Here is a 23,973-nt window from a genome sequence, read left to right as displayed (position 1 = left end):
AGCCCTCAATGACGATAAAACTTTTATTTTGAAGCGACTTCAGTTTTGGTTCCTGTCTTGTTGCCGCTACCTTGACGCAGCTTTCCTCCGTATGCATGTTGCGACATCGTGTAAGATAGCGTCTATCCCTGCTGAAACAATCCTGTTTAGTAGTCAGGGCCAATACCAGCCGAACCCAACATGGCAAAGGCGTAAATTAGTGCTCCCCTGGTCAGGACTGAATAGACGAGCCCGCCTGTTCTATTCTTTGGCTCATTCCGTCCAGTCCAGGGGGCTTTCTGTTCCAACGCCGGGTTGAAGAGCAAGTCCCCGCCGCTACAAGCATGCCTATGTAATAACTCGTTATCATGCATACAAACATACCACAATGCTACATTTTGCTTCTGTTTTTGCCATTAAAAAAAAGTTTAAAGAAATGTGTGACAAATTCCGTTAGACAAAAGTATTTCGAAGCTCACATGTCCGGCAGCGAGTGGTAGAAGACACGTCTATTCGTACCTTTTTGTGGCCGTGATACAGCGATCGAGGCTGGGTAGGAGCGAGCCGGCTGCATGTATCCTCCGCCTCCTGGTTCCGTGCGTTCTGGCTTGAGGCGCGGACGCCGGTGTGCACGCCTTTATGTACGGTACTGGTCCGGTACGGATGCCTCGATGGTTAATAGTTAAACTCGCTCAACGCTCTCCCGACCCGTCACATTACTGCGCCCGTTCACTGGCCCCCGCCGCCCGGCTGCTTGGATGCGCATCTATAATACAGCCGTCCGGTGCGGGGGGCCAGGAAGCCACAAGGCGGGCCCTCCCTCCGCACTCTTGAGCTGACGGGACCGGCCCTCCGCCCCCCTCACTCCACTCTACTCCACACCAGCACCGCTAGCCCTGTCTCCATTGCTCACAAGCCGGTCTGCTCGGTCTCCTTCGCCAGCAGGGGCAGAAATTCAAGTTTGATTTTTTGAACAGCGGATCAGATCTGCACTGGACTGGAATGGATCTTAGTCACTGATACACCAAGATCTTACATAAACGAGCATGGTACATTTAAAACCATTATTCATATCCTAGTTAACTATTTTTCTACAGTAATCACTCCTGTATAATAAGATAAGAGACAAGTCAATACATGCAAAGTAGGATATCAATATTAATAAAAGGGAATATTTTCGCAGTTAGTTAATGGAATATCTGTTTATGAGTTTCCAAGTATGAGTGTTTAACATTAATAAAGCCCGGTAGACATGAAATTAAACCCCTGCAGTCACTTTTACACTCTTTTATTCTTTGTTTACGTTGCATTACGCAGGCTACGGGATCACTCGGTTCAACTTAAACTTAAGATACTGTTTGGGGAAAGAAGGAAGCAAAATAACTGGTCAATAATAAATTCATAAATCAATGAAAATGAACTATTTTTGCCAGCCTCGATATACATCGCCAGGCACTGTCTGTTTTCCTCATCTCTCGCCCCCAAACTTGGAGTGTTTGTTCCGCAGAACAACGGCATAAACGGAGTGAGCCCTCACACAGAGCACAGAAGAGCGTAACATAGTAGAAATTAAATTGCAGATTGCATTATATTGTCGTATATTTTTTTTCCCCTTGTGAACTGAGCGTCTCGTCACAGCCCAACCCGGTGGTGTCGTAGTAACGGGGCTGCTTTTCCTTTGCATTTGGCACATGTTAAATTCCCAGGCAACAACCGGGAGCGTTGTGTCAGGACTTGTGTCATCACTCATCACTCATAGAAGTGACTCGCTCCATAGTACGATACAATATAACTACGTCTGCCAAAGTAAAGAGACAAACTTATTAACATAAGTAAAACATAAACTTGTAAGGACGAACACGTGTGTTTCATTCAAGCTTTGAACAACAGTTTTTGTGTGTGTGTGTGTTATCTAACAGATTGCACGTTGTCTCAGCCTCTTCACGTTGTTCCTATGAGAACTCTAACAACGTCCCCCGAGGATGTACAGCTTTGTTGTGGTGTTGCTATGTAGCCACTCGGATAAGCATCAATAGCCTCAGCATCACTCGGAGTGTGGCTGGTCACAAACTAGCTCGACACCTCTACCTCCCAAACAGCATAAACATGCTGTCCTCAAGGGGGAATCTGTAACCCCCACTCCTATATTTACTGGAAGATATGACGTGTTTGCTTGCCTGTTTAAAAATGATTCGTACAGAAAATAAGTTCAATTATTGTGCATACCGACGTTCAACCCAGGCTGATAATGGTGCTGATGGAATTGGACGGCAGCTGTTTGTATGACAGCCAGCACAATGTCTGTTATTATTCAATGGGTGTACAGTCGCCCCTCACTGCGTATCATTCGGGTCAGCGATGGAAGAGTAAAAAAAAAAAAAGTTCTCCTCCCATTACTTGTGGAAGTGGTACATTTTTGGTTTCTTACTTTGTCCTTCTCTCCCAAGTAATTTGAAAGAAATCAAAACAAAAATCTTAGCACGGTTCTTCGCTATTGACTACAGCCTATTTTTAGTAAAAATGTGCGCATATTTAAGCTAATTGTAAATTAACCCTTTATATGGCTTAATGGACTCCAACACAAATATAATAAAAAGGCATTCCGAAGACATACTCTACTCACGCATCCAAAGACAAAGACAGAGTGTAAAGGTGACAATGTGGTGTTATTTCATGTTATTTCAATGTTAAAAACCTTATTTAGAATGTTTTTCTATGCTCAAAAATATTAGGTTTATTAATAAGGAATATCATACTTCACTGGAATTCATTCATTACAGTAGTAAGTGATGAAGCGTATTAAACAAGTCGTTTATCAATGTTCGGACAGCGATGCAGCGAGGTATGACTGTACTTGGAATGGTTTCCTTACTTCCACAAGTTTCCAAAATTATTAAGAAATTATTCATAAACAGATTTGATTCAATTCAGAAATAAAAATAAAACAGTCAATTGGATAGAGAGCAAACGTTGCTGACTCTAATCAAAACAATGCTGAGTTTTGACAGACACTGTCAGAGTATGACTTTAACAATGTTTATTATTGTGGGTGTACTGCGCAGTGGTGTAGTATTACTTTCATCATACCGAGTGGGAGATACTAATATTTTGGATATGTAATTCCACTATAACCACAATAATAAGCATTGCTGAAGTGATACCTGTCTCACAGGGTCTGACCATTATTATCTTTGCAAGGCAGAGTTTTTCTTACAGCGTTCAAGTATGTGTAAGAATAGTTATCTCAGTTTCTTTCACCTTTGACACCTAATCTATTTATTATTATTGTTTTGTCATACAATGAATTGTAAGATTTGCTATGTCCATGTGCGGATGTAGTGGTGGGGTGGTGCACGGTGGCAGGAACCCAGGAGGAATGCAAGCTGGGAGAATGGAAACTCACGGGTTGCCCTTAAGAGGATTCAGGAGCTCTAAGAGGATTCACTCTCACCCTCAGCACACGTATTTTATTTGACGAGACGTAAGGCTTATCATATTTGTTACCGCAGCATTTCTCACAAGATAACCAACACTAAGACTGTATAAAAATTAGGTCCTTTACACTGAAATGAAGCTGAATACATTTAAATGAGGAAGATACCTGAAAAAAACACAAGTTGGGAAGTACAAACTGTTGTTAGACGTTACACCTGATTGACTCTTCACGTAATATGCGCCATAACGCAGGCCACATAATATACTCCTGGACAATAACCGCTATTTTGATCACATCGGTTTATTGGAGACAACCCTACAAACTATACAGTGTGATTTGTTAAAAAAAGAATAAATGTCAATTTCTAAAAACAGAACTGTTTTCCATTTTTGTTACTTTGCATTAAAGCTAAAACTATTATGCTCATTTTCTGTGTTTTGTATTAAACTGTGGACTCCTATAGAACAGATACACACAATAACCCGCACAGAAAGCTTTCGAGATCTTCCAGATCCCGCACCTCATTCTGCAGTTTCCATGAACTTCCTGCTTCCGACCCAACGATCTGTTTAATTTACTCCACAGGTACGCTCAATCCACTGTGATTGGTCACATTCCCAAGTGCTACCGAGGACTTCCGGATACCTATGTCTGTTTACTGAGTGCTGGTAATCTGCAGTCCATATAAGACGTCAGTAGAACTGTGTTTGAAAAAACTCTGTAAAACCAAGCTTGACTAGTCCTCCCTAACTTCTTTCAGGCCTCACTTCCGAATACACAAACCTCATGATCTGATACTTTGGCCTCGTTTAACACGAAAATACAACATTGTAACAACATTTATAGCTCAGAAAAGTGGAAAAAAATCTGTGGAAAAAAGTAAGTTATCGGTTATCGAATCTGTATCATTCCTGAGAGGCAAAAACTTAAAAAAAAAAAATTAATCATGCATCCCTACAAATGATAATTTGAAATTAGAATTAAATTATGCTGGTAAATAAAGTTCCTGTGAATGTTTTTTTTCTCTTATGTAATCCAAAATGCGTTAGCTTAGCAAACTCATTCTTCACTCTTACAAAAGTAATGTGTGACAAATAAAAGAGCACCACCTCCAGTTTTATGCACATTTCTCCACTCGTATGATGCAATGAAAACAAGATGCAGACTTTTAGCCATGTTCCCGTGTCAAGTGATGCGTAAAACTACCGCAAATCAATTTTTTCCCCCAAAGAAGAGAATGGCCTCCGCTAACAGTAAATTAATGTTTGCTTTCAACTGAGCAAAAGTCAAGCTGTGCCACGGGGGTCACGTAAAAACAGGTAAGAGGAAACTGCTTGTTGTAAGCGGTGCCCCTGCTGGTTAATGATCCTCCGCAAACCAGGAAGTGAGGTGAGACGAAGGACAAAACAGTGCTGGCCCCACCATCGCAGAGACGCTCGGTCCCTGGCAACACTGCGGCGGTCTGTGCCAGTTTTTGGGCCACTTCTGTCCTGGGGATTCTTTGAGCCCAGAAGAATGTCGAGGGGGAGATTTGGAAACCTTCCCTCAGCTGAAGATGAATGGCTACCCACTGGGGTTGCCAACTCCTGAAAAATAAATAAGGGACACCTTTTTGGCAGGGCCCACCAACCCGATTGTCTGATGAATTTTTTTGTGTGTCTTTTTTCTATTTTTGTGACACAATTTTTATTCTCGGCTGCACGGTGATCGAGTGGTTAGCACGCAGACCTCACAGCAAGGAGACTTTAATAATCTATACTACTAGTACTTTAATAATCAGCAGTTAGAACATAGCTTAGTTTCAGGAAAATATCAGCTCCCGACTAAAAAACAGTAGTTTGTGAAAAGATACATTACAAGCATTACTTTCTGAACCAAATATTTCTTGCTTTTGTGATATTCATTCATTCATTCATTTTCTACCGCTTTTTCCTCACGAGGGTCGCGGGGGGTGCTGGAGCCTATCCCAGCTGTCTTCGGGCGAGAGGCGGGGTACACCCTGGACTGGTCGCCAGCCAATCACAGGGCACATATAGACAAACAACCATTCACACTCACATTCATACCTCGGAGTACCCGGAGAAAACCCACGCATGCATGGGGAGAACATGCAAACTCCTCACAGGGTGGAATTGAACCCTGGTCTCCTAGCTGTGAGGTCTGCACGCTAACCACTAGACCGCCGTGCCGCCCGAAGACAGCTGGGATAGGCTCCAGCACCCCCGCTTTTGTGATATATAAATATCTAATACTAAACAACACCATAGTTAGTGCGCAGACCTCGCAGCTAGGAGACCCGAGTTCAATTCTCGGCCATCTCTGTGTGGAGTTTGCATGTTCTCCCCATGCATGCGTGGGTTTTCTCCGGGTACTCCGGTTTCCTCCCACATTCCAAAAACATGCTAGGTTAATTGGCGACTCCAAATTGTACTAGGTCACAGATCGGGAAGACCTGGGTTCGAATCTCCTGGGATTGGGTTTCCAAAACCATACATATTAAATCAGTCCATGTACTGTATATCAATGTACATTGTGGTACAGCTATACATGTGCTATCTACTGTATGGATGCACCGTGAGTGAGGTAGCATTTGGGTTCAATAAGTTCATGTTTGTGAGTGAAGGTGTAAAGATCAAGCATATTCAAGGCATATAATTGCCTATGATTACTTTCTGTGCGAGATTTACTGAAACATGAAACATTCAGATATGTGCTGTAGAAGTTTAGAGAAGTTCAAGGTTTAAAGGTTATACTGTCTCTGAAGTCCATGCTGAAATTTCACCCAAAAGTCGATTATCCCTAACTTTTTGTTACTTCATGGTCAAGTAACTCGCAGTCGCGTAATGAACGACGTACACGTTATTGCGAATGGAAAGAAAATTGTTAGAAAGTAACAAACGCAGCCTTACAAATTAACTAGCTTGTCCTCGTCCAAGTGTGTGCCGCTAAGAGCGAGGTTGACTGCAGGTAGGTGAAGAGTAACAACACATAGCTCAGCCATTAAACAACAAAAAACACGTTTTGTCACATCATGGAGAAATGGATGGAGTTGTGAACAATAAATGCTGATATGAGATGTTCATTTCTATTTACTGTATTTTGTAACCCGTATGAACCCAGCCCTCCCAACAGTATAGCAGACCAAGTGGGGCTTGTTTTCTAAAATACTACTAATTAATACTATTAATTAATTAATGTGAAGATATTTGCGCAGTCATTCTTTTCCATATTAATCTTAAGGCTAAAAGCCCAACGGCAATATTTCCATTGTTTGTTTCATATGAATGCATTCACTGAGTATTCATTACACTACGTACAGCATGAACACTTAAACTGTCATATGTGACACCCTATTAAGGTATTAGAGTTGTTACATTTAATGGCAAAAAATACCCATTTGGAATCCATGGAATCTTGGAAATTGAAGTAATGATGGTTTCACTTGCATACAGAAACCAGAATGAGAACATATTCGACAATAAAATGTTTTTGGTAATTTGGCCTTAGGCATGGGTGTCATCATCTTGGTTGGTTGCTGGTTTTAATTTTTTAATTAGCATGCTTGGGATGAGTCAACATTTGCTCAACAAATTAATTGTTTATAAGATGATTTCTGGATGAGTCATTCCGGCTTGGACCTCGCCAACAAGGTGTTGGACACTGATGTTTACGGCTACTGGAACAAAACAAGACATTCCTGGTACAGGGCTGCACGATAATTATCGATTTAGACTTACCTTTTTTAAGAGCTTCTTCTCTGGAGGTCAACATCTTGTAGGCGTCCTTAATGAAGCTAAGGTTGATGCCTGCGGGACACAGAAGGATCAAATGATGCCATGACTGCTTCACAGATACGGGAATTGGTGGTGACAATGCATACCCATAAACATCCCGGGACTATTTTTGGTCTGCGCAAACTAGTCTTCACGCTTTAGACTTTCACTTTGTCTCGGAGCACACAACTATGGTATGTTTGTGATGTTCTGGTGGGAATAAACGATTGGGAATCAATGAGATCAAATCAAAGTGCGGCAATAAAAGCGCCCAGACATTATTTCCATTCCAACCAACATGCGTCCCTTCAGGACTGCAGGACAGAATCGAACATCACAAATATCTTGGTTGTATTTTTTGGAACACAGTATGTCGCAGATAAAACACAACTTTTTACTTATATTTTCAATGTGAGTCTGGTTAACCTGTAAAGCATCAGTACTGGAGATGTCTGCATGTACTCAGCAAGTAACATTTGCTCATGTTCCAAGAAGTTATGCAACAGGTGAATTGGAAACCTCGTGTCCAGATCAAATATGACCTTTTGGCAGGCATCCATCACAGGTGGAAATTATTCACAGCGGTGCAGTGACATAATCTATTATTTGAAATCGCTCTGTGTCAAAGATAGACGTGTGATTTACACTCAACCTATAACAAAAAAAATTCTGATAATTTGGTGTATGAAATTTTCATCAAATGGTGGAAAAAAAGAGGTTTACAAGGGAGACATGTATTTCTGTACTGTGCTAAAGTCTTTGCTTACCACCTCTTACTGTTTTGTTTTATTATTATTATTAAAAATAAAATAAAAAACAAACAAATACGATGGACCAAAAGCAACAAGTACTCAGTAGTTTGGCCTTGATGGAGGTCTGAGGTGTACTGAGCCCTGAGTGATGTTGGCCTTCCAAATTCAAAAAGCATGACAGGACAAATGTTCATTTAATTTGCACAATACAGCACAAAAGCAGCACAAATGAAAGCCACTATTTTGGTTTTATTCTCTTAGTAGTCTATCGGTAGGGGGAGAGGGTGGGTGATGATGGTTATAATGTAGTCGCTGGACATTTAACTCTTTAATAACTCAAAAAGCATGACAGCACAAATGTTCGTTTTATTTGCACAAGCAGCACAAATGCAGCACAAATATTTTGGTTTCATTTGGAACAAACGGGGGGCAGGGTGAACTTTGATTGACCTATAAAACAATCTGTAATATCTATTAAAAAAAACTAAAGCAGCGTAAACGTTCATTTTAATTGCACAAACAAATAGGATAATTTGAGTTTGTCAAACAGGCGCTAACTAATGGTAATGTGTACAGAACAACAAAAATACTTTTGCACAGTCCTGTATGCTGTATACTCTGCTACACATGGTGTTCTTCGTTTGCTTTAGGGAAGCGACTGCGACAATTGATTCATGAATGTATTCACTGCCATCTAGTGGACATAAGAGCAATGAACAGAAGTAAGTTGAAGCCATACGAACCCTCTTGACTGGAAAACGATGGGTGATTTATTATTTATGGTGATTTTATGGGTGATTTTTGTATTTTGACTCGAAAAAAAAGACAATATAACAGTTAAAGGTGATAGCGCTAGACTGTTTGAGTTGTGTATTGCCATTTTTGCTACCATGTCAGATTTCCCGTAGCAATTTTAAACCTTAAAACAATAGCGATACTTTACTCGCTTTTTTTGAATAACGTAATTGAAGAAATATAGTACGAACGACTTAACTGTAATATTTGACACCCTATTAAAACAGTAGAATAGTTAAGAGGCTAATGGGTTTAAAATTGGAAAGGAGCTAGCTTACCTGAGGCACTGCCATTTTAGGGGAGCTAGAACTTGCGACAGTCACGTGAACAAAACTTTGCGACCTTTTGGGTCAATTTAGGGCATATTGGCTCTTGGATTCTTTATGGGTTCATTCCTGCACAACTCTAATACTGTAAAATAAAGCCAATAGAGGAGGCACACACAAACGTTATATTATTAAAAACCCAAAATGACAACCTGAAAGGAGTATTAATAAAGCTGTGGGAGTAAAATGTAAATTATTTTACTTCATGAGTGACATTTATTATCAAACCGTCCCACTTTCATACAGATATGCACTGCTACAACACAGAGGGGAGCAACAGTGATAGTAACATGATGTGTTCTATATAGCCCAAAATAGAAATATCGCTATTTCTACTCTATGTACTGTATAGAGCATACTGCATGTCTGCATAAATAGAACATCTGTATACAATGTAAGACATAAGCGACAAAATACTTTATCCTGTACAAGTGTGCAATACAACGTACAAGGTAGAGATATGAGAAAACAGCTATAGCGCTCCAGCAGTGATGCAGATGGTTACCGTATTTGTTGAAATAACCTTAGCATGTATTGACTTGCATCTTTAACGTACAAAATATAGCAAAGTGTCCCCAGCGTCCTTCAATTGTTCTGTATGCGGCCCTCAACCCTGCTCTTCAGACTGGGCCTCCATGGCGGTTGCAGTGTCATTCCATCCCAACAGGTGGCGGTCTGGTCTCATATGTGCTGGCTGCATGAAAGGAACACTTTCACATGCACACTTGGATAGTTCACAACTATATTGCACTACTGTGTGTCTAACAAGGCCATTTCCTACTGATGTATTTGCATCCTGGATCAGGCTACAGATATTCCTCTTCTTTTACATACAGGATCTCATGCGCTGAGCTGGGCACCTACAAAAAGTAATGAGATCATCGCAAATTGCACATATTATAAACTATGAACTGAAAAAGTATTCATAACAATATGTATTTCATCCTCATTTCATTTAAGACCCAACAGTGATATATGAATTTCCGCATTTAAACATTATTAGAGCCCTCCAGATATGAAATAACACCCCTACAGTCACCTTTAAATTTGTATTACCAAATACAGTACATATAATTCCAATAATAATCAATTTAAGACATAAATAAGACTCACGGTTGTGTGTGTTGCAATAAATATCCTCCAGATGTGTGGACAGGATGTGATGTCAGGGGTTCAGAGTTGAGTTTTAAGTGGATTCCAGCCACAACTGTGCCATGTGTGGTTACTAATATTATAATTGTCCCTGTTGTGAGATCATTTAAAGGAAGACTGCACTTTTTTAGGAATGTGGCCATCAGTCACAATTCTGATGTGAGACATGAACACGTGATTTTGGCTTTTCTGTTCCTTCTAAAGATATTTTAAAAAGAGGGCTAAGAATGCACATAATAGGACACACCAACTATGTCTAAGGTGTTCTGGAAAAAAAAAAAAAAAAAACACCAACAATGTACTATTTACATTTATAATTATTATTAACATTGTTAGGCCGAAGAACTATTTTACTGGAGTAGTGACACCTTGTATTTGAATTTTAGTTAATTATTCATATTTATGCTTGTCAATGCTTCAATATGTATATTAATGATGTGTAAAGATCTTTTCGTGCACATGTAAGATATTTTACAGTTTACCTGGTTGACTCCGCCCACGACTAGAAGGCGATCTCTGATGACGATGGAGGAAGCCGTGCATCGGGGGAAGGTCATGGGAGCCAGCCTTTCCCACTTTTTCTTCTGGGGATGAAAAGCCTCCACTGTGTCCAGCGCAGACGGTTGATGACCTGACCAGATCGTCACGACGTAGCGAGTAATTTACAAATACATCACTATTTTTATTCTCCCACCCTTAAAATTGTTCAACCGAGGGAAGAACACGTTACATTGCAACCCGTTCCACCGGCTTACCAAGCCCTCCTGCGACCACCATGCGATCACGCAGCACCGCAGCGACAAAGTCGGCTCTCTTTGTCTTCAAGGCGACCGTCTCATCCGATTTCAGCCACGCACCTGAAGCCAGAAAATACCGCAAGGTGAAACTCAATCAGGATAATAGGAAAACAAACGCATACTTCATTCTTTAGAGTGCGGTGAGGGACCTTTTTATGCGTAAGGCAACACTACCTTCTGCGTTTTGTACACGGTGTGCACATAAACGAGCCAACTAAAGGTTAATAGACATTTTGACAGCAGGCTGGCATCGAGGGGGCTGCAATTTTTGTGGTTATAACCTATGCCAAGGACATCCTTTCACTGCCACTTTGTTGCTAATTACACAGACATAATCCTATATGCAGTGCTGCAGTACTTCCTCATATTTAGTTTTCTTTTGCTGTTCCTGTGTTGTGCTTTTGATAGCATGTGTGTTACCTTGCCAGAACACTGCATGCAGTGTAATACTACTCACACGGTGGGGGGGTGACATAAAGGGGAAACGTAACAGAAAATGACTGAATGAGCGCAGATTGGATGACCACCTGTGCTTGTGGTGCGTGGAAAGATATGGCTGAAGATAGGAAATTAAGCAATCTGTTATGCGATCCCATAACTCAAATCCGTCCTCATTGCCAGTTTCCCATCTGCAGCTCATCTTCATATCTCATCTATGCCGAAATGAAACTTTGAGGGTGTGTAGTCGTCCCTCGCCGCACGGCAGGACACATTTTGAGGCTTTTTTCAAATACAGCACGCTGTAAATATGAATATTTAAACAAATGTTATGTATTGGGGGCGGCACGGCGGTCTAGTGGTTAGCATGCAGACCACACAGCTAGGAGACCAGGGTTCAATTCCACCCTTGGTGCATGCGTGGGTTTTCTCCGGGTACTCCGGTTTCCTCCCACATTCCAAAAACATGCTAGGTTAATTGGCGACTCCAAATTGTCCATAGGTATGAATGTGAGTGTGAATGGTTGTTTGTCTATATGTGCCCTGTGATTGGCTGGCCACCAGTCCAGGGTGTACCCCGCCTCACGCCCGAAGACAGCTGGGATAGGCTCCAGCACCCCCGCGACCCTCGTGAGGAAAAGCGGTAGAAAATGAATGTTATGTATTGTTTGCCGAAATTTATGCATTCAATCACAGCAAATAAAAATCAAAAGATATCTGCCATTTTTGACGATTCTGACTGATTTTTCATGGGATTCTAGGTCTATATAAACATGGTACATTCCAAAAGACTCTCATCTTTCATTAGAAAAAACTTTGTTTCTACCCTTTTCCATTCTTTATTAATCAGCAGTATAACAATTTCAGTAAGTTTCAGGTTGAAAAAAACAAGGGATTAGCATAAACTACATTAAGGCATTCAAAAAACACATTCAAATGTGTTGACGAAATGTCGTATTCTGGTCACTAGGTGTCAGTAGTGTTACTGTAATTCTCACATGCCATGTTCATTCAGTCATTCAATTTCTATACCTATAGTAAACCTCGGATATATCGGACTCGGATATATCGGAAATTCGCTCACAACGGACAGATAAAAAAGAACCGATTTTTCTGTAATGCATTTCCAATAAAAATTCATTGCATATATCGGATTTTTTATAACGGATTTCGCCTATTTCGGACAAAATCTCCAGTCCCGTTCCAATGCATTTCCATTGAATTTCCCTCGCATATATCGGATGGCCGCATCGTGGCGCTAAGATTCGCCGAATCGTGACAGGCCGCTATACGACGTCATTTGCAGCGTTTGCAGCGTTGCCTGCGCGTCCAGGTACATTGGAAACATAGTCAAGGAAGTGCCTTTTTATAACGGATAAAATCCGATTTACGCATATACCGGATATAAATCCGATATATGCGTAAAACGGACATTTTCCGGTATACGCATATAACGGATTTCGCTTATATCGGACAAAACCAGTGGGAACAATTGAATCCGATATATCTGAGGTTTACTGTATTTCTATACCTGGAGCCTATCCCAGCTGTCTTCGGGCAAGAGGCGAGGTTGACCCTGGACTGGTGGCCAGCCAATCACAGGGCACATATAGAAAAACAACCATTCACACTCACATTCATACCTATGGACAATAGGGGTCTCCAATTAACCTAGCATGTTTTTGGAATCGTCAAGTCTTAAAAAGTGCTGATATCTGATTGACTGACTTTGCTTTCAACTCAAAACAAACAAATCAATCAATACCTCGCTGGGTGTCAAAAATGCTGACATTCTTGGTAAACTTTGAGCTCTGATGTCCTCCTCCTTGCCGCAGCCCCCCCAGCAAACACAGCCTCCCTGCGGTGTCCCATATCACGCCCGCGTATGAGCACTTGGAGGACAGCATCGGAAGCGTCGTCCATGAGCGCGTGTCTGTGTCATACATCTCGAAGGCCTTCACCGACCGCTTACACTGGCGGCCCCCTCAAAACAACAATGACACACAAGATAGTAGAAAATAATGTTCATTTTAAATAACATACATGGATAAAACTATTTCAAATATATACTAGATATACTAGATCAGGGGTGGGCAAACTACGGCCCGGGGGCCACATCCGGCCCGCCAAGTGTTTGAATACGGCCCGTCCGTTCTTTCATTTAAACTCAACATACAAACTGGCATCGTGGCTTGAGCCAACCTTTTGATGGTTTTATCAATTTTGTTATTTGATGTGATCTGTTGTTTACAAAGCGCTCCTGAAAAAAGGGACACAAGCATAATGATGACGATAATAATAATAATAATAAATTTTTAAATATTTAAATATAAAATATTTAAATATAAAATATTTAAATAAAAATATTTAAATATAAAATATTTAAATAAAAATATTTAAATATAAAATATTTAAATATAAAATATTTAAATAAAAATATTTAAATATAAAATATTTAAATATAAATATAAAATAATAAATAATAATAGCAGATTGCATGACACTTTTACAGATACAATAATACCAGGTGGACTGTTACGTGTAAAATATATAGTCTGCCCCCCCCCCGTTTTGTTAAATCAATGCGGCCCGCGAGTCAAAAAGTTTGCCCACCCCTGTACTAGATTATACCTGCTACATAGAGTTTGTTGTCTAGTAAATGTGTGTTGGCATCATAGCGTGGTGTCGGCATGGGAGGAAGCAGAGCCCACACATCCTTTCGAAAGTCATACTGCTGAAGGATGTTACGAGGGAGCAGGTCGGCACCCATTCCACCCACAGCCAAAGCACGGCCATCTAGAAATACACACTCGTAAAACTGCAGTCATTGCATAATGTGTACAGGCTGTGTGGGAAAATGGGTTCGTGGTAATAATAAAATATGTATAATATCGACAAAACTGGTTAAAAATGTAACCTAGCTAAAGCGTAGATGTGATTTGAAAGCGATACCTTTCACGGTGACGGATACACCCATCAGGGCCTCTCGCAGGGGACTCCTCTTCCTCCACCGTCCTTCTTCTGTGTTATATATTTCCACCACTTTCAATGGACTCTGGTCCTCCCCCACACCTCCAACCACCAGGATCTGTTTTCCAAGGGCTGCCACAGCAGCCCCAGCACGTGGGGTGGGCATAGAGGGCAGGCTTATCCATCGGTCCCCCTATAAAGACACCCCATACATGGATTGCTCTATTACAGTATCTACACATTTACAGCAGCTCTGTTTTGTACCTCCGGGGAGTACAGTTCCACAGTGGGGCACGGCCTCCCCGCAGCATCACAGCCCCCCAGCATGTACATCTGGCCCCCGACCTCAGAAAGCGTGTGATAGACACGGCCGCTGGACAGTCGTGCCAGGCTCTGCCAGTGAAACTCGTGAGCTGAAGGCACCGCCATGGCCTCTGGAGCTTAAAGACAGCCAGCAAGGCGAAGTGGAAGGTGCGGTTTAAGGGGAATTTGGATTGATAAGTGAAGCTGATGACGAAGGAGAGCCGGGAGACTGAAGGACTGAGTAGAAGGTGCAAAATCCCACCTCAAGGCACTCCTTTAAATTGGTCCCTGCAACAAAATAAAAATTGGAGATGAAACATTGAAAAGTAAAGCTAAGTAAGTAAAATATACACAGCTTGTGACCATAGACAATTCTTCTAATGCCATTGGTGGGGATGTACAGTCAGTGCAACACATACATATGCAGTCGTACCACCAGGCCCCTGGTGGGCCGTGGTGGTACTGCAGGTGTGCCATGAGAGGTCATTAAAAATATGATTCATTTTTGCAAATATTTTTTTTATATTATTTTTATTGTAAAATATTTATTGCACGATTAAAAACAATATTTATAGGCCTAAGTAATAACCTTTTGAGTGTTATTGACCTGTAACAATATTTTAGGAACCTTATTCAGTTTATGATTGGAACGTAGCTCTCTTGAATGCAGTTATGAAAAGTATGAGAATTAATTAGATTAAAAGTTTGGGCTTCCTTTATCTCCCTGCTTTCATTTCAATCCTGAATCTTTAACAATAATAATAATAATAATAATAATAATAATAATAATAATAATAATAATAATAATAATAATAATAATAATAATAATAATAATAATAATAATGACATAGAGTATTAACCAAGCTCCATCAACATCGTTATTACTATTGTTATTAACATTGTTACACCCAAGAACTACATTAGTGGAGTAGTGACACCTTGCCACACCACACCGGCTAGCAACTAGCCGGCTAGCAATTAGCTTTACCACACACTCACAATTACCACGAGGGTTCCCAGGCCACCTGAGAGACCTAGTCTCCATAATAATAATAATAATAATAATAATAATAATAATAATAATAATAATAATAATAATAATAATAATAATAATAATAATAATAATAATAATAATAATAATTCATTTTCTACCGCTTTTCCTCACGAGGGTCGCGGGGGGTTCTGGAGCCTATCCCAGCTGTCTACGGGCGGGAGGCGGGGTACACCCTGGACTGGTCGCCAGCCAAACACAGGGCACATATAGACAAACAACCATTCACACTCACATCATTCATACCTATGGCCAATTAACCTGGCATGTTTTTTTGGAATGTGGGAGGAAACCGGAGTACCCGGAGAAAACCCATGCATGCACGGGGAGAACATGCAAACTCCACACAGAGATGGCCGAGTGTGGGAATTGAATTGGGAATTACACCCTGGTCTCCTAGCTGTGAGGTCTCTGCGCTAACCACTAGGCCGCCGTGCCGCATAATAATAATAATAATAATAATAATAATAATAATAATAATAATAATAATAATAATAATAATAATAATAATAATAATAATAATAATAATAATAATAATAATAATAATAATAATAATAATAATAATAATAATAATAATAATAATAATAATAATAATAATAATAATAATAATAATGAGCCGCAGACATTTTTGTCATTTTCAAGCAGGCCTTTACTAGCAAGAGTTAGCAAATTTTTGGAACCCCTGATGTAGACATTTACATCACAGCATCACTCGATGCTGATGCTATTCAGAACCTCGATAACACCCTCGAGACATGTGAACTATTTACAAGTGTGCAAAAAAAACACATCTGTCACCAGGCAACTGATGCTGCCAACAAGCTGAGAAAGATAGACATTTTGTCCTCGTGTCTTTTATTGCATTTTTACAGTACTGGAATTGGAATGGGAAATTGGGCTGGAGGTTATATTTTTTGGAACATTTTTATTGTACAATGGGATTAAGTGCAGAGCATCCTCGCACATTTTGATTTTACAAAGACATGTTTAGGCTTGTCTGGCCTCAGTAGACATCTGCGCTTTGTGAAGTGCTATATTTACACAGCCGCTTAGCAAAGAAAGAAAAACTGTTATTCTTCAGTATGGGAGCTTACAGCCACACGCCGACATGAATCCTCTGAGCTTGTCACTCACATATCCGCACCATCTCCTGAATTTTAATATTGCACAATGTAAACCGGATGCCACCAAAGTAGCAGAATATTTGGCTCCAACTGATGTCATGGTCTCAGGGGCTGGGACCGTGAAGGTGCCTTCAGTGTACAATAAGGTTTTCTCAACCAAGACTCTGGAGCATGACCTTCGGATCAATACATGACAATGAAGAACGGCAACCCTTTGCCTCCAGAGCGTGAAGAAGCACAACAGTTAGATTTTCCTTGAATCGGGGACTGATGCACACACTTGATACTATCTGTACTAAATCTAAGCCTCAAGTCATTGGTCAGAAGTAACAGTGCTGTTTAATTCTGTGGCCACAACAATAAAGCATTGACGTTTTGTGTCTCCTGATGCCGGCTGTTTCAAATGTGCGTGTTGTCATTTACATATTTTACCAAAGGTCTAAACGGCCAAAGAGTCCATCCCAGCTGTTTGTGAAGCGACTGATGAAGGGAATTAGCGGGCTGAATCTGGCAGCGCAGGTTCTTGATCCTACGATGAGATGAAATCAGTTGTGGTTGATTGAAGAAGAGGATGTCAGTTCTAGATATTTCTCCTCTGGGCTGGATGTTTTTTTACATTTTCAGTTGAAAATTAGAAAAATATCGTCCTTTAGTGGATTTAATCGCATGCAATCTTAACAATTATTAACTCATTCAACCCCAGCCATTTGAAGACAACCCCCTCAGTACCGGTCATTCTAGATCAGGGGTCTCAAACTCAATTTACCTGGTGACCACTGGAGCTTGGGTCTGTAGACATGACAAAACACGACTATAGTCACATTTATACTTTTTTTTATTTACAACATATTGCGCAACTGCAGGGTCTTGAGACACATGCTAACTCGCAAACTGGAGAGCGAGCGACCTAAACGGTAGCCTTCAAGTTATTTCCTTTAAACTTAAATAGCCAAAAACTTACCACTTCCACACGGATAGGGAGGATAACTATTATCAGTTATTTAACCCCTAACATGAACATTAATCAAACGTAATAATTTTTTCTGGGTACATGATACCATACCGGGCCACACTAACATTAAACTAACATTAAACTTTCATATCAAGGCGGGGGCCTCAAACTAGTGTCCTGCGGGCCACATTTGGCCCGCGGGCCGCGTGTTTGAAACCCCTGTCTTAGCTGCTTTTGACGGCTCTTTCAAGGCACACAGAATGTTTTTTTCTATGACTATCTATCAAAAGAAATATTAGACTCCTGTCATTCATCAGAAAAAAAAAGTTTGTTTCCGTACTGTAATAATCTGCAGTTAGAACATAGGTAAGTTTCAGGAAAATATCAGCTCCCGACTAAAAACCAGTAGTTTGTGAAAAGATACATTACAAGCATTACTTTCTGAACCAAATATTTTTTGCTTTTGTGATATATAAATATCTAATACTAAACAACAACATGGTTAGTGTGCAGACCTCACAGCTAAGAGACCCGAGTTCAATTCTCGGCCATCTCTGTGTGGAGTTTGCATGTTCTTCCCGTGCATGCGTGGGTTTTCTCCGGGTACTCCGGTTTCCTCCCACATTCCAAAAACACGCTAGGTTAATTAGCGACTCCAAATTGTCCATAGGTATGAATGTGAGTGTGAATGGTTGTTTGTCTATATGTGCCCTGTGATTGGCTGGCGACCAGTCCAGGGTGTACCACACCTCTCACCCGAAGACAGCTGGGATAGGCTCCAGCACCCCCCGTGACCCTCGTGAGGAAAAAGCGGTAGAAAATGAATGAATGAAAAATGTAACCTATCAAAAGAAAGATTAGACTCCAGTCATTCATCAGAAAAAAAAAGTTTGTTTCCGTACTGTAATAATCTGCAGTTAGAACATAGGTAAGTTTCAGGAAAATATCAGCTCCCGACTAAAAAAACAGTAGTTTGTGAAACGATACATTACAAGCATTACTTTCTGAACCAAATATTTTTTGCTTTTGTGATACATATATAAATATCTAATACTAAACAACAACATGGTTAGTGCGCAGACCTCACAGCTAGGAGACCCGAGTTCAATTCTCGGCCATCTCTGTGTGGAGTTTGCATGTTCTCCCTGTGCATGCGTGGGTTTTCTCCGGGTACTCCGGTTTCCTCCCACATTCCAAAAACATGCTAGGTTAATTAGCGACTCCAAATTGTCCATAGGTATGAATGTGAGTGTGAATGGTTGTTTGTCTATATGTGCCCTGTGATTGGCTGGCCACCAATGATAGTATTCCAGTGGTATGCCTTAAAGTAGTCATCTATTGGACAATTGCAGCATGTTAACAAGCTCATTTATTGAACATGTTTTCGACAACAATATCCACGTATATAAATATAATACAAGGCTATGACATCTCGGAAAATGAATGCCTGACACGCACACGTGTTACTACATATGGACCAACGTATTTTCCAATGTGCTGTCAACGTCGTGTGCTCCTCAGCCTAAGGCTTAGCTGTCTCCCTGGTTCAAATATGCGTATGTTGAGGGCATAATGGTTCTGTGGTCTTTCAGCAAATGCTGTGTGGGAGTCAAATTAGAGTGAGCTGATCCATTGTGGCAGTGCTGTGAAGGCTCGAGAAGGGAAAAGAGCAGAGGAGAAAAGGCACATAAGGCAGGAGTGAGAGGAAAAGCAGAGCAGCTGATGAACAGGAGGTGGTTTGGGTACTAAAGGGGTGAGATAATGGATGGAGGGCATAACATGCGAGGGTAATGAGAAGACGGCAGCCCAGGAGGCTTGGCAAAAAAAAAAAAAAAAAAAAAACATGTATATGAAAGATCAAAATGTCAGCTGGAAATATGGCAAGTTGATAAATATTTTATGACCCGTGCATTGTTGTGTATCGCATTGTCGGGCCGTGCATTTGATACCGGGGCCTTCATTGCGGACATAATACCACCGCTATCATGTCACAATTATGCAAAGCATCAATAATATGCAAAAACAGGTTTTATGGGAGAATTAAAGAAACATTACCATTAATAATAGAGTTTAAATAACCAGCACTCCTAATTCTGAACGCCCTGAAATTGACTTTACAACAGACATCATACAGTACTTGCTGGATATTATCTCATCAGTATAACATTCTAGTGACCAGTGTGGTAAACGTCTATTATAATGGCACAGTGAACAATCAAACAGGAGCTGCTGTCAGCCACAACTCATGCCAGTAACTTTAGCCAATCTATCCAATTTCATGGAACAAATAGCAGAAAAGGCTTTGCTGGCTCTGACTGGACACCACTGCTGTACTGTAGACAATTTCTTACCACTTTTGGACAATTTAAGCCTCAATAGAATAGAATCATGACTGTGTAGTCAACAACCCGTGAAAAATGTTTTATTATGAGATGCATTTTGCACTTCAATTCTCCAGTGGATATCAGAATGTCACGGAACTGTTTATCTCCAGCAACAGAGTAAAGCACCGTCTTACAAAACTGACTCTTAAACAGCATATTTCATTCAGGAATATGTGTTTTTTTTTTTAAAGCATGTGGCAAAAAATGTCAATCAAACTACCTCTTTGTCAATCATAACATAAATGTCATACAATACAGCACTGACAGCCAAAGAACAGGTCATTTTATCTACACATAAAATCAGCTGGAGTCTAAATTTGGCATAACCAGAAGTATGTATGTGCAGAGCAAACGACAAAAGAAATGAATTATAATCAATAAAATATGTATTACCAGTGCAGTAATGCTGGATTCTAAGTCCTACTGTGTTACATGTCGGCTTAGAGACCCAAAAGACAGGATCAAGTTTGATCAGGGACATGTAATGTTATGCAAAATACGATGGTTTGGTATTATCTACACACGTAATTGACTGTCGTTGTAGTTTATATCAGCTTTTCATCAAACCAATCATTGCAAACTCCAACAAAACTCAAAATAATGCAAAAGGTCGGTACATGCACTAAAAACAACTGAATTATTGCATGAAATCAGTTCAAACCACCTTAACCCGATCATGTTTGACTATTTGAAACGGTTTCCATTCCTGTTGACATTAGAATTTGAAAATAAGGGAATTTCCAAGGGAAAATAAAGGAAATTCTGCTCTTTATACCAGAATTTTCAACCAAGACAAAGAACAAGAGGTACGGTATTCAAGCTGTGTGACGCAATGTCACTGATATGTAATCCATGCATGCAGTATAACTAATTCCCTACGTAGCGGAACATTTGATTTCAGATAGTAGGGCCCTCCGATTTCTTTGTTAAGAGAATCACAGCCAAACAGAATCAACTGTTAAACGCGGAATCTCAAAATTGACATTATGTGAAGGAAATGCTGTCAGGAACGTTTCCGTTTGGACCGCTCAATCACCACAGAAACTAACTCTTCCCAAACTAAACACGTCGGAACGGCGACTGAAAGACTGGTGAAAAAACTTTGAAACTCCTCTCTTATGGAGCTTGACCGGAAGCTAGCTGGGTTAGCTTAGTTTAGCAGAGCATGCCAGTGCGGCACACGACTCTGTATTTTGACATTGTGCAAGTTCTGCGTAAAATAAGGACGAGAAGCGCCCTCATTCCTTCTCCAAGCACATCTTAACCATCAACAGAAGAAGAAGATGTTCACAACAGAATGTTCGCCACAACAAGTAAACAAAAGCAATGTGAGGTTAAAAGAGCTTAGATCTGTTTCTGGAATAATGGGAAAAATTGTCCAATTATATACTGCATCGATAAATGTCAGGATTTTTTTTTATGTCCGTTGTAAGTCAATAACTTCCATCACTCAAGACCCAGATCCATCTCTAAGGTGGTCTCGGTCCCCTGTTGCTTCACACTTGACCAAACAAGCCAAACTAGAGTCAGTTTTAGCTTACCAAAAAATGACAAGTGTGAACACACCCTACATATTGAATGTACAGTATATATTTCCATTAGTCTACAATGTAGAAGTCTACAACGTAATTCGGTATGTGACAAAAATAAAATAAAATAAAAAAAATTAATTAATTTAAAAAAAAAATTTAAACAAAAAAAAAACTTAAAATATATTAGGAAAGCAGGAAGTGAACAAATGTAACAGTGACTGATTGTAAAAGTACCAGATGGAGGGGTAGGATTTAATAAGCTTTGCTTCTTCCTACTCCTTTTGGACATGTGGAACTGGGAACTGATTATGGGATGCAATCAATTGTAATCTGGTGCATGTTCAAATGAAATAAAACCATTACCATTACCATTACCGTGTTTAGCTGTACTGTAATGTAAGCTAAGCAGCAATAAGAAGCATTACAACGACTAAGAGAACTTACAGTAATCATATCACTGTAGTGAAAGATGCCCATTATGTGTAGATACACTGTATAATGTCGACATGAACTAAGTCAATGAAGTTCACGCATTAACTTTCTCGATGTTTCTTTTTGTGCCCCCCCACCCCCACCCCACCCCGCCGTAGCAACGTAACTCCGTGATAAATGGAACACTAACGACCACAACCACAACGTTCGCGCTTCCTGTCGGAAGCTACTCACCCTGGCCGTTTCCCTCCTCCCTCGCGCGGCGAGCGAAGCGAGCTTTCCCCGGTCCTCTTCTTCCTGGATGGAGATCGATGGAGACGTTAGAGGAGAGGACCGAGGCTGCTTCTGGCGCAGGAAGATGGAAGGCGACGGGGCTCTAATAGCTCCTGCTGTACCGGAGACAGCTCAGCGGAGGAGCGGGTTGTGACAAGTCAGAGCTCCGCCTGAAATATCGCCATTATGTGGGTCAGAGATGAAGTATTTATCTTCGGCTTTCATGGCGCGAGTTGAAATTCACTCCTTTTATGGACACAATGGCGACCGCTTTGTTTAGGGAATGTTTTTTTTTGTTGTTGTAAAGGAGTGCTTGTACGATGGATTTACGGCCATGATGTAATTTATTTAGATTTGTAATCTTCACCTAATTGTGTAGAACAGCAATACTTAATGTAATTCGTCTGCCAATCTTTTTCCACCATAACTGACTTTTGGGGTGGGCGATACTGCAAATTTCGGTGTCGATCCGATACCAAGTCAATACAAGGCTAGTATTGCCTTTAATATATTTATTTCATGTTAGTCATACATTCATTCATTCACTCACTAGGGTCGCGGGGGTGCTGGAGCCTATCCCAGCTGTCCAGCCAATCACAGGGCACATATAGACAAACAACCATTCACACTCACATTCATACCTATGGACAATTTGGAGTCGCCAATTAGCCTAGCATGTTTTTGGAATGTGGGATGAAACCAAGGAAAACGCACGCGTGCACGGGAAGAACGTGCAAACTCCACTCTGGAATCGAACTCAACTGAACGCGCTAACCACTTGCACGCCGTGCAGTGATTTGATGTTCATTCGTTCATTCATTTTCTACCGCTTGTCCTCACTAGGGTCGTGGGGGTGCTGGAGCCTATCCCAGCTGTCTTCGGGCGAGAGGCGGGGTACACCCTGGACTGGTGGCCAGCCAATCACAGGGCACATATAGACAAACAACCATTCACACTCACATTCATACCTATGGACAATTTGGAGTCGCCAATTAACCTAGCATGTTTTTGGAATGTGGGAGGAAAATAAGTAAAACGCACACGTGCACGGGACGAACGTGCAAACTCCACTCTGGAATTGAACTCAATTGAACGCGCTAACCACTTGCACGCCGTGCAGTGATTTGATGTTCATTCATTTTCTACCGCTTGTCCTCACTAGGGTCGCGGGGGCTGCTGGAGCCTATCCCAGCTGTCTTCAGGCGAGAGGCGGGGTACACCCTGGACTGGTGGCCAGCCAATCACAGGACACATATAGACAAACAACCATTCACACTCACATTCATACCTATGGACAATTTGGAGTCGCCAATTAGCATAGCATGTTTTTGGAATGTGGGAGGAAACCAAGGAAAATGCACGCGTGCACGGGAAGAACGTGAAAACTCCACTTCGGAATTGAACTCAATTGAACGCGCTAACCACTTGCACACCGTGCAGCGATTTGATGTTAATTAATTCTAATTTATTTATGCAACATGCACTAACTTACTTGGGGACAGTT

General features: G+C 40.8%; 2 protein-coding genes across 4 annotated transcripts in view; both read right to left on the bottom strand.

Annotated features, from left to right (window-relative positions):
* slc41a1 (solute carrier family 41 member 1) overlaps window positions 1-9,045 on the bottom strand; it is a 32,469-nt gene extending 23,424 nt beyond the window's left edge. For 2 of the 3 annotated variants that reach the window (XM_058085027.1, XM_058085044.1), the window contains exon 1: window positions 499-858. The gene's annotated coding sequence lies outside the window, so the exon portion shown is untranslated. Of the gene's footprint in view, window positions 1-498; window positions 859-7,152; window positions 7,222-9,013 lie in introns of those variants that run through there. The other variant, XM_058085036.1, reaches the window with a different exon arrangement.
* Window positions 8,352-22,873, bottom strand: klhdc8a (kelch domain containing 8A). The gene is made up of 8 exons (XM_058085059.1): window positions 22,431-22,873; window positions 14,683-15,009; window positions 14,401-14,611; window positions 14,080-14,244; window positions 13,214-13,432; window positions 10,969-11,070; window positions 10,696-10,844; window positions 8,352-9,921 (listed from the first exon to the last, which is right to left on the bottom strand). The coding sequence occupies exons 2-8, from the start codon at window positions 14,845-14,847 to the stop codon at window positions 9,868-9,870; spliced, it is 1,065 nt and encodes a 354-aa protein (XP_057941042.1). The 5' UTR covers window positions 14,848-15,009; window positions 22,431-22,873; the 3' UTR covers window positions 8,352-9,867.
* Between the last annotated feature and the right edge of the window lie 1,100 nt (window positions 22,874-23,973).

This window comes from Doryrhamphus excisus, chromosome 1 (genome assembly GCF_030265055.1).
Source record: "Doryrhamphus excisus isolate RoL2022-K1 chromosome 1, RoL_Dexc_1.0, whole genome shotgun sequence".
NCBI classification, from domain to species: Eukaryota; Metazoa; Chordata; class Actinopteri; order Syngnathiformes; family Syngnathidae; genus Doryrhamphus; species Doryrhamphus excisus.
The sequence above is the reverse complement of the archived record's forward strand: the minus strand, read 5'-3'. Positions and strand labels throughout refer to the sequence as shown.

Excerpts from the sequence above, each read along its gene's own strand:
- klhdc8a (XM_058085059.1), bottom strand. The coding sequence starts at position 14,847 with ATGGCGGTGCCTTCAGCTCACGAGTTTCACTGGCAGAGCCTGGCACGA. Across the intron at positions 14,245-14,400 it reads TGTATCCGTCACCGTGAAAG|ATGGCCGTGCTTTGGCTGTG; the intron begins GTATCGCTTTCA and ends GTGTATTTCTAG. Across the intron at positions 13,433-14,079 it reads CAACAAACTCTATGTAGCAG|GGGGCCGCCAGTGTAAGCGG; the intron begins GTATAATCTAGT and ends TGTTGTTTTGAG.